Source organism: Heptranchias perlo, chromosome 6, assembly GCF_035084215.1.
Source record: "Heptranchias perlo isolate sHepPer1 chromosome 6, sHepPer1.hap1, whole genome shotgun sequence".
Taxonomy (NCBI): domain Eukaryota; kingdom Metazoa; phylum Chordata; class Chondrichthyes; order Hexanchiformes; family Hexanchidae; genus Heptranchias; species Heptranchias perlo.
In genome coordinates, this window is record NC_090330.1 from 42,679,059 (window position 1) to 42,690,928 (window position 11,870).

General features: G+C 41.3%; 1 protein-coding gene across 3 annotated transcripts in view; it reads left to right on the forward strand.

Moving 5' to 3' along the window:
* tgfbrap1 (transforming growth factor, beta receptor associated protein 1) overlaps window positions 1-10,540 on the forward strand; it is a 69,890-nt gene extending 59,350 nt beyond the window's left edge. For 2 of the 3 annotated variants that reach the window (XM_067986199.1, XM_067986198.1), the window contains one exon: window positions 8,189-10,540. In XM_067986199.1, the coding sequence (XP_067842300.1) occupies window positions 8,189-8,377 (189 nt within the window). In that variant the 3' untranslated portion in view covers window positions 8,378-10,540. The remainder of the gene's footprint in view (window positions 1-8,188) is intronic. The other variant, XM_067986200.1, reaches the window with a different exon arrangement.
* The last annotated feature ends 1,330 nt before the right edge of the window (window positions 10,541-11,870 follow it).

Below are 11,870 nucleotides of genomic sequence, written 5' to 3' on the forward strand. Positions count from 1 at the left end.
GAGTAGAGATAAAGGGAATGTAGTTTGATTGGCGATGTGACAAGTGGGTTCCCAGGGATCTGTACTGGGGCCTCAGCTTTTCACCATATATATTAATGACTTGGATGAAGGGATAGGGAGTTGTATATCGAAATTTGTAGATGGCACTAAGTTAGGAGGCACAGTAACTTGTGTAGATGGGGGTTACAAAGGGATATATACTGATTGAGTGAGTGGGCAAAACTGTAGCAGATGGAATTCAATGTAGGGAAGTGAGGGGCCAATCACTTTGGATCCAAAAGAGACACATCAGAATATTTTCTTAATGGCAAGAGACTAGGAACTGTGGAGGAGCAAAGGGATTTAGGTGTCCAAGTACACACATAGCAAAAAGATAGCGTACAGGTACGAAATGTAATCAAAAACGCTAATCAATTGTTTTTTATCTCGAGGGGGCTGGAAAAGAAAGGGGAGGAAGTTATACTTCAGTCGTACAGAGCCTTTGTCCGACCCTATCTGGGATGCAACCCATTTGGGCATCGCACCTCAGGAAGGATATATTGGCCTTGGAAGGGGGTGCAATGCAGATTCACCAAAATGAGTTGAGGGTTAAATTATGGGGACAGATTACATAAATTAGAAAGTTGAGGGGGTGATCTAATTGAGGTGTTTAAAGTGATAAAGGGATTCGCTACGGAAAGAACTTGCATTTTATATAGCACCTTTCACATCCTCCAGATTCAGCACTTCACAGCTATTGAATTGCTATTCGTGTTGTCACTGTTGTAACGTAGAGAAAAGCAACAGCCAATTTGCGCACAGCAATGAGATAATAACCAGATAATCTGTTTGTGATGTTGGTTGAGGGATAAATATTGGCTGGGACACTGGGGAGAACTGCCCTTCTCATCTTCGACTAGTGCTATGGAATCTTCTACATCCAACTGAGACAGCAGACGGGGCCTCGTTTTAACGTCTCATCCAAAAAACGGCATCTCCGAAAGTGCAGCGCTCCCTCAGTACTGTACTGAAGTATCAGCCTAGATTGTGCTCAAGTCTCGAGTGGAACTTGAGCGCAAAACCTTCTGCCGTGGAGGTGAGAGTGCTACCACCAAGCCAAGGCTGACCGAGAATAGGTAGAGTACTGTAGAATCAGAAATTATTTTCTCTGGTGGGTGAATCCAGATCAAGGGGGTACAATTATAAAATTAAAGCTGGGCCATTCACAAGTGAAATCACTTGTTCAAGGGTAGAGGAAATCTGAAACTCTTTCCGAAAAGGCTGTGAATGCTGGGTCAATTTAAATTTTCAAGACTGAGATTGACCGATTTTTGTTTGGTAAGGGTATTAAGCAATTATAGATCAAAGGCGGGTAAATGGAGTTGAGATACAGATCAACCATGATCTAACAGAATGGCGGAACAAACTTGAGGGGCTGAATGGCCTACTCCTGTTCCCATGTTCCTGTCTATTTGCTCAATTACTTCCTCACCTCTGCTTTTGATGCCCAGTAAAACCATTCCCCTCTCCCACCTAGGTTGTTCCTCCCGCTGCCCCCAGTATGGCTGACCACCTTTGCTCCCTAGAGTCCAAGGGGCACAGATTTCAACGTACCTGGTGAACAGTGATAGAATCTATCACATGATGGAATTCTTCATTAAGATGGAAAGTGAAGTAGTCCAATCTGAAATTGGGTCCTAAATCTAAACAAAGGAAACTACGAAGATATGAGGAGTGAGTTGGCTATGATAGATTGGGAAGCTTCATTAAAAGGCATGACAGTGGATAGGCAATGGCTAACATTTAAGGAACAAATGCATGAATTGCAACAATTATACATTCCTTTCTGGCACAAAAAGACAAAAGGAAAAGCGATCCAACCATGGGTAACAAAAGAAATTAAGGATAGTATTAGATCCAAAGAGGATTCATATAAAGTTGCCAGAAAAAGTAGCAAGCCTGAGGATTGAGAGTAGTTTAGAATTCAGCAAAAAAGCACCAAGAAATTGATTAAGAGGGGAAAAATAGTGAGTAAACTTGCAAGGAACATAAAAGTGGACTGGTAAAGCTTCTACATGTATGTAAAAAGAAAGATTAGTGAAGACAAATGTAGATCCCTTACAGTCAGAAATGGGGAACAAGGAAATGGCAAAGCAATTAAACAAATACTTTGGCTCTGTTTTCATGGAAGAGGACACAAATAACTTTCCAGGAATGCTAGGGAACCAAGGAACTAGTGAAAAGGACAAAGTAAAGGAAATTAGTATTAGTAAAAAAAAAAGTGCTGGCGAAATTAATGGGCCTGAAAGCCGATAAATCCCCAGGGCCTGATGATCTGCATCCCAGAGTACTAAAAGAGGTAGCCATGGAAATAGTGGATGCATTAGTTGTCATCTTCCAAAATTCTATAGATTATGGAACAGTTCCTGCAGATTGGAGGGTGGCAAATGTAACCCCACTATTTAAAAAAGGAGGGAGAGAGAAAACAGGGAACTACAGACTGTTTAGCCTGACATCAGTAGTAGGGAAAATGCTAAAGTCTATTATATATAAAGTGATAACAGGACACTTTGTCTAATCCCATTGATATTTTCTAAGGCAACATGGATTTATGAAAGGGAAATCATGTTTGAGAAACCTACTGGAGTTTTTTGAGGATGTAACTGGTAGAATAGATAAGGGAGAACCAGTGGGTGTGGTTTATTTGAATTTTCAGGAGGCCTTTGATAAAGTCCCACATAAGAGGTTAGTGTGCAAAATTAGAGCACATGGGATTGGGGGTAACATACTGGCATGGATTAAAAATTGGTTAATGGATAGGAAACAGAGTAGGAATAAATGGGTCTTTTTCGGGATGGCAGGCAGTGACTAGTGGGGTACCGCAAGGATCAGTGCTTGGGCCCCAGCTATTCACAATATATATCAATGATCTGGAACCAAATGTAATATTTCCAATTTTGCTGATGACACAAAACTAGGTGGGATCATGAGTTGTGAGGAGGATGCAAAGGGGCTTCAAGGCGATTGAGACAATTTGAGTGAGTGGGCAAATACATGGCAGATGCAGTATAATGTGGATAAATGTGAAGTTATCCACTTCAGAAGGAAAAACAGAAAGGCAGAGTATTATTTAAATGGTGATAGATTGAGAAAAGTTGATGTACAAAGTGACCTGGGTGTCCTTGTACACCAGTCACTGAAAGCAAACATGCAGCTGCAGCAAACAGTCAGGAAGACAAATGGTATGTTGGCATTCATTGCAAAAGGATTTGAGTACAGGAGCAAGGATGTCTTGCTGCAGTTATGCAGGGCCTTGGTGAGACTACACCTGGAGTATTGTGTGCAGTTTTGGTCTCCTTACCTAAGAAAGGATATACTTGCCATAGTGGGAGTGCAGCGAAGGTTCACCAGACTGATTCCTGGGATGGCAGGACTGTCTTATGAGGAGAGATTGGGTCGACTGAGCCTGTATTCACTCGAGTTTAGAAGAATGAGAGGGGATCTCATTGAAACGTATAAAATTCTGGCAGGGCGAGACAGACTGGATGCAGGGAGGATGTTTTCCCTGGCTGGGGGGGGGGGGTCCAGAACGAGGGGTCGCAGTCTCTGATATGGGGTAGGACATTTAGGACTGAGATGAGGAGAAATTTCTTCACTCAAGGTGGTGAACCTGTGGAATTCCCTACTACAGAAGGCTGTGGAGGCCAAGTCACTGAATATATTTAACAAGGAGCTAGATAGATTTCTAGACACAAGGCATCAAGGGGTATGGGGAGAGAGCGGGAATATGGTATTGATAGAGGATCAGCCATGATCATACTGAATGGCGGAGCAGGCTCGAAGGGCCGAATGGCCTACTACTCCTATTTTCTATGGCTAAACCAGTTGTTCATAGAAACATTCATTGCCAGATCTGGATGGACAACAGCAAGTGCTATGTTGTCCTCTGCAAAACTGCTCAATACCCAGGATCACTCTGGAATACAAAGATAACTTACGCCGCCTTTTCTCGTCTATCAACTGTCTCCTTAAGCCACTCTCCCCTGCCCCTTCCGCTCTCACCTCCAACAACAAGTGCGAGGAACTCTTGGACTTCATTGTTAATAAGATTGAGACCATCCACTTCATTTTTAATAAGATTGAAACAATCTGTTCAGCTGCCTCTGCCCTAGCTCTGAACCTGTGTTTCTGTAGTTTCTCTCCTATCTCTCCTCATGCCTTCTGAGCGCATCTTATCCATGAGACCCATCTCCTGCTTTCGACCCCATTCCCACTAAACTGCTGACCACCCAACTTCCCTTCCTGGCCCCATATGCTAGCTGACATTGTAAGCGGTTCCCTCTTCAAGTACTGTCCCCCTCTCTTTCAAAACTGCTGTCATCACCCTCTCAAAAAAAAAAAAAACCCTCAACCCCTCTTGCAATCTGCTGCCCCATCTCAACCTCCATTTCCTGTCAAGTCCTTGAAAATATTGTCGCCTCCCAAATCTCTGCCCATCTTTCCCACAACTCCATGTTTGAACCTCATCAATCAGGTTTCCACCCCTGCCACAGCATCGAAACGGCCCTAATCAGTCACGACATCTGTGACTGACCATGGTACATCATCCCTCCTCATCCTTCTCAACCTCTGCAGCCTTTGATGTGGCAGGTGGTATAGTCGACTGCCTCTCCTCCCTTGTCCAGCGGAGTGGGACTGCCCTCACTTGCTTCCATTTTAACCTCAACAATAGTAGCCAGAGAATCCCCAGCAATGGCTTCTCTTCCTGCCCCCAAACCATTTCCTACGAAGTCCCCTAAGCATCTATCCTTGGCCCCATGCTGTTCCTCATATACACGTTGCCCCTTGGTGGTGATATCTAAAGACATGGTGTCAGGTTCCACATGCACGCTGATGACGTGCAGCTCTACCTCCCCACCACCTCTCTTGACCCTTTCACTACCTTAGTATTGTCAGCCTGCATGTCCCACATCCGGTCCTGAATGAGCTGCAATTTCCTCCAATTATTGGGAAGACTGGAACCATTGCCTTCGTCCCCCTCCCCCACAAACTCTGGCCTCGCCATGGATTCCATCTCCTGGGCCCTTGTTTGTTTGAACCAGATTATTTGCAACGTTCTATTTGCGTTATCAGTGTTCTATTTGCCTCAGAGCTGAGCTTCCGATTCCATATCCTCCATCACAAAGACCGCATACTTCCACTTCTGTAACATCGGCTGTCTCTGGCCCTGCCTCAACCGATCTGCTGCTGAAACCCTCATCCATGTTTTGACATCTCCAGATCCAACTATTCGAATGTACTGCTGGCTGTCCTCCCACCCTCCATAAAGTTGAGCTCATCCAAAACTCTGCTATCCGTAACCTAACTCGCACCAAGTCCTGCTTACCCATCACTCCTGTGCTCACCGATCTACAATGACTCACGGTCCGACAACGCCTCCAATTTAAAATTCTCGTCATGTTCCATTCCCTTCATGGCCTTGTTTCCTCCCTATTTGAGACCTCCTCCAGCCCTACAACTCTCCAAGAACTCTGCGTTGCTCCAGCTCTGACCTCTTGCACATCCCTTGCTCTCTTTGCCCCACCATTGGTGGCTGTGCCTCCAGGTATCTTAGCCCTAAGCTCTGCAATTCCCTCCCCAAACCTCTCCTCCTCTCTCTCGTCCTCCTTAAAACCTACCTCTTTGACCAACCTTGTCACTCATTTTAATAGCTCCTTCTTTGCCTCCGTGTCTGTTTTTGTCTGATTACATTTGTGAAGTGCCTTGGACCATTTTCCTACGCTAAAGGTGCTAAAAAATGGAAGTTATTGTTGAATGGATGAACAAGGTAAACTAGACAGCATTAAAGAAAATTCAAATCTATCTCCCATATTTTCGTTATGGCCAAGAAAATTTGTATTGCACGGTAACCTCAAACTTTTTCCCCCCTCTCCCCACATTATTGAACAGCAGATACTAAGTTTGCACACTTAACAGCTGTACATAAATGTCATATTTACCAATAAATTATTTCTCAACCAGCTTTAAAATTATTGCTAATAGTTAAGATGGATAAAAGATTCTAACTAAGACTATTGTAAGAAGTCAAAAGGTAGACACTAAGTGGGCATATTTTTATATCTGTTCGTTTTATTTGGCTCTGTTCAGAAAGGCCTCTATTCCATCAAAATGCAGTGTAGGTGTAGTGAAATAAATTAAAGCTCCAGTGATGCACTTTCATCTCCTGCTGTGATGGGGTTTCACTCTGCTTTACTTTTTCTTTAATTTCATATTTTCACTCCTATGCATTTTTCCTTTCTTTTATAATGTTATTATGGGGGTAGTTGGTTAAGAGCCTCTTTATATTTTTGTCCTCCTTTTCTTTGTCCACCTGGTATGGTCTCCACAACTGAGAGGATATGCACACAGCCTGCTCTTGGGTCACTGCTGGTGTCTCTTGGAGTTAGTTACCAAGAAGTGCCAGAAATCTTTTTCTGAAATGCCTGAATTTTTTTTTCTCCCTCTTCTCTTTCTGGGAGCTACCACAGCCTCTGCTCAGTGCCTTTTTTGTTCTCTGTTGCTCATGTCCTGAACTGAATGGAGCAGGTCTTGAACCTGCATCCACCATTGATATGCAAATAATTAAAGCATTTAAGTTCCTGGAATAAGTACCATAAACAGTTGTGTTTAAAATTTATCTGGGACATCACAAGAAAATGCCAAATGTGTAAGTCAGTTCTAAAACCAGCATATGGCAAGATTGGAATAGAATGTCCCTGACTGTCATGTCATGCGACTAAAGAATGGAAAGGAGTGACTGAGAAAACAAGATGCTATAGTGGTGATTATGGTTCTACATGAAAGATTCTGTCACAAATCTGGAATGTGGTGTTTCAACCAAGCTCCCACCATTCCTTATCTGAGACCCTCCAATCTGATTTCACCCATGCACAGCAATGATACTGCACTGGTCAAAGTCACAAATGACTTCATGTGTGACTTCAACAGTTTCATAATTCTCTTCAACCCCTCCACCACTTTTGACACCAATGGCTATTCCATCTACCTCCCTTGTCTCTTCTCTGCAGTCTGTCTTCATGGCATTGCTCTCTCCTGATTCAGGTTTATACCTGTCGTAGGCACTACACCGCCTCCAACAACACTCACCTGTGAGCGAATGCACAGTGCACTACGTTTATTGCTTATCTTTTCTTTGGACCAAGGTCTAATGTAGCCCAAGGCTGTACTTGTGGTGTCCAGTCAGTGATCTCACAACGCATGCTGAGACTCTCCCAGGGAAGCTGGGAGGACATGTTTGGTTAAAGTCTATTGAAGAGAATGCAATTCTCTGTCTCTCTCCAAGCTAAGCAGGTCTCATTGAGTTGAAGAATAAACATCTGCTATTAAAGTGTAGTGATGGAAGATTAACCTCAATACACACACTGCTTGTCTGTTTTGGACACCAATATGGGAGGCTTTGGGGGTGATTTTAAACCCCAAGGACGGGTGGAAGTTGAAAATAGTTTTTTTTGGGTCGCAACTGCAACCCGGCTTCATTTCCGGGTTTAACGTCGGCGCGGAGAAGTATAGGCTTCCCACTGGGAATGCCAAGTCCAACAGTTTTGTGGTGGCATCCCAAAAAAAACAACTATTTTCAACTGGGATTTAAAATCACCCTCTTTGTCTTGGGTCACTTCCATATGGGGTATACATTAGGCCGTAAGAAATACGACTGACCAGTTTGATCCTGGTATTCTGATGTGATTTCACTAGGATCAAAACCATAAAATGCTGTCCATTATACAGTTGCCTCCAGCTGCACCCTATTACGTTGCAAAATGTGCATTTTATTTTTCATTTTCTGTCGGTCACAAGATAGGAAAGCTTCAATAGCAGGCAAAGAACAAGCAAAGTGAGGGCAGAGGCTGTTGGCATAAGGTTGTTAAGCATATGGGGGTGGAATCAACACTTCCAAACGGCAGCACCCAAAAAGTAATTTTTCAAAATCCAGGGCATGATAGACAAAGATTATTATACCCACTACATTTGTGTTTTGTACTATGCAACATTAAAAGTATAGTTTTATTTTTTCAGTTCCAATTCTTGCACTCAAGGTGACTTGTAATAATATACTGTGTCGCATAGTTATTAGTAATTTTTCCTGTGCAAGTTTAAGATCTTGAACTGAAATATAGTCCCCTGTTTTTGTTTTCTACTCCACCCCTTTCAGGTAAAATCAAGAGGAAACATTATTACATTTTCAGAAAAAAAAGTCTGCCAAGTATGCCGGGGCTTTTTCACTGAACCAGTATTTGTGCGATATCCAGATGGTGGTCTTGTTCATAGCCATTGTGCTACAAAAATCCACAGTCTGCCTGCCACTGATCAGAACTTTGCCAATCCTAGAAATCAGTCATGAAATATTGGCCACAACAGGGTGTGTTGATCAGTTCAAAAATTGCCTTGTTGCAGACCAAGGTAAGGAAGAGGAACATGCTGCTAATCAAAAAGGATGAAGAAACAACCAGCCTGCACCTACTAGAAGCTTCCAGCAACCTACTTTATTTGTAACTGACAGCACAGATTTACAAAGTAAAAGCAGCCAAGCATTACCTGAACTTTTAAATTCCCCAATACTGGGGGTGATACCATTAGCTGTACTGTGCAACATGCATAACACACACTGATCTTCTGAAAACCTGGCTATGTTTAACTTCACAGTATGGTGACTAAGACATTGGTTCTGTATTTCCTGATGATTTGGGAACATTGTTCCATGTGACTGTGCAACTATCCTACCTTATCCCTCGTATTGTGACCTTCCATTGGATATGTGTAGGTTATCTGCTGCTCCTGAAAGAACTCCAACTTTGGATCATTTGAACATCTGTAATACACCTGACTGTCCAATGATTCTCTATTGTAGAATAACTGGGGTGAACTATGAATGTGCATGTCATGCTTTTGATTTTGGGCCAGTATGTGTATAGTGGGAGTGCTATGAGTCCATTTGCAAGCTAATGGTGTGATGCCCTATGTGTATCTATAACACAGTTCTGACCAGCTGTTTCACATAACGAATGTGCAAACATTACACTTAATATCCATCTTTTAAATATAAACTTTTCCATCAGTGACTTGATAGGCTGTTGTTAATGAACAATGGTGGGGGGGGAAGGGGAAGAGGAAGGATGCAATGGTTGTCTGATCTCCAAGATGACAAGTTAGTGAAATGTGTACATTCTGACATGCATGTAATTTCCACAGAATTTTAAAGGGAAAAGAGGGGGTGGGGGGGACAGAATAAGAAGCTGACTGACTAGGTTCTAGTTCAAACCATTTTATTCAGCATTTGAAAAAATTGTTTTTGGGTGCTGTATTGAGAATGCCAATTAGATAAATGATCTGGAAGCATAATAGAATTATTTCATGAAACAATAAAATGTTTGACTATCCTGAAGTCGATAGAAATGAGAACAAATAACCCTGTTGATCCTGTTAAATAATTATCTGTTTAATCTCCAGCCATATGTTTATCCATGATGCTATTAATTTATTAACCTATGAACTCAACTCTCAATTAACTCTTAACACAGTCTGAGTTTAGCTTAAATGATCTCCCATCTTGTACTTATTATACTTCCATAGTAGTAAGTGTTTAATTTGTAAATCTTGATTTTTAGAGGGCCTCTAGCCTGGTCAAATGTATCTTTCTTCAGGTGTTCCACATCATCAAATGTTGAAGGATATAATGAGTCTTGGATAAAAGGTCTGTTGCAGTTCCATTTCACCCATGTTAGTTATACTTTTTAAATGTTTGCAACAATGGATAAGTGTCTTGAACATCTTGCTTACCAATATGAAAATCAGATCAAGGTTTGCACTTACTTTCTTAACATTATTGCTTCCATTTTTGTGATTTTTTTTGCAACAAAACCTTCATTAGCACCTCTGTTACATTTTGTTTGATATCAATGCATTAAAAGGTAACTTCTGAATGATAACTTCAAATTGATTTCCATATCATCATACTTTAGGAGGTGTATTCTAAAGTTAGTAAAGGCTTTTTTCTATTAAAGTGCATATTTTTATTAATACACTTGGATGGTAAAAAAAATTACAATTTCCGAATTGTACTAGATTTTAAAAAGGAAAAGAAATACTGATGAATTCTTCAAATAGCAAACAACCAAGTTTAAAAATTCCAGTAAGTTTAAACATTGCAATGAAATGTGGAAAACTGAACCAAAGTGCAGGTTTACTGTTGAATCACAGACATGCACTTATTGTTTGTGGTTTTGTACAGTGTGTATATTCAGTAGTGCTGGTAGCAGTAATGTATATTTTGGATTATGGTCTAAACTTTGTTTCCTCTGCGCGCTCACAAGCCTGGTGACATCTAAATGGAAACATTTTAACCTTTGCAAATTGCCTAATGCGGTGAAGTCTTTCTACTTTAATTGTTGTATCTAACTGCTCTGCTTATATTAAATTTTGCACTGTAAATAATTGGTGAAATACTTGATTTGTATAAATGTACAGATGACAATTTTAATAAATTCTTTCATTGGGAAAATTAGAATTAATTTGCATGAGAATTTTAAAATCAAGGCATTGGTGGACCAGGAGCTAATGTAAGTCAGCGAGCACAGGGGTGATGGGTGAGCAGGACTTGGTGCGGGTTAGGGTACGGGCAGCAGAGTTTTGGATGAGCTCGGGTTTATGGACATCACCACCATAGTATCAAGAAACACCAATATTTTTCAAAGTCTGACCCGTGCTTAAAAAAAAAATTGCAATTTTGCAATATGTGATGTGAATGGTTTGATTGTTGTATGCAATGTATCCATTTGGGTAATAACAGCTGTAGTCATTATCAAGGCTCTTCAAATACACCTTGTTTTGTACGTTTTGGTTGCGCAGTGTAAAAGTTTGATCTCATTCCCCTGCTCGTTGTGTGTTCGCTCTCGCTGTCTCATCAGCTGTCTCTGATACAGTGTAAGCAAAAATTTTAATTGTGAAATTATCTTTTTCAATCCTTTATGTTGGTTTGGAAATCAAAGGGAAGAGTGATATCTGTGGGCCCAGGTTTTCCACTTTCTCAGTTTGTTATGGCCATTATATGATTTGGGGGCTTATCGCAGAACTCGGGTTCATTTCTCTAGTAATTTTTTTAGTAAGGTTTCAAGTTGCTGAAGAGAGCAGATAAGACATTGGAGCTACAGTCCTACCAACTTACATTGACATGCTGGGAACAATTCTAATTTTGTCGACATAAGCAGACACCTCCCAGCACAATTCAATGGCAGTGATGAAAACTGAAATTCTGTCTTTGTTGTTTACCCCCAGTACAAGGTTGTCCTTTAAGTTTTGTCCAGGGTACGCTTTTTAAAAAAACACTAAGTCTGAGTTATAAATATGGTTCAAATTGTAGTTCTGCAGAATTTCCTGGCTGAGTTTTCCACTCAAGGTAAGTTTAAACTTACCCTCACCACTATTTTCTTCTGTACACTACCATACTGAGCCTTGAAACGACTAAACCACCCGTTGCTGCCAGTGAAATTTTCCACACCTAGTTCACCGGCAAAAACATGAGGATGAGGGCCTGTTGACCTAAAGTGGTAATAAAAGAAGTCCTTTAATACTGTGCAAGAATTTATGTTGGTCAACATAACACGGTATTTGGTATTAATCTGCTGACTTGTTCGTTAATCTTCATAAAGAAAAATGAAGTTTTAGTCTGAGCTAGCAGTCTGTCAGTGTTTTTTTGTCAGCTGGAGAAATCAGGAATGTAGTGGTATCTCATTCTCTCCAGGGCACACCTCAATGATAAGGTTGATTGTTCTCCTGGAGGCCCACTACCCTAGGTACTTTGCACATAGGGTCAAGTTACAGTTCATAGAAAGTGTGTG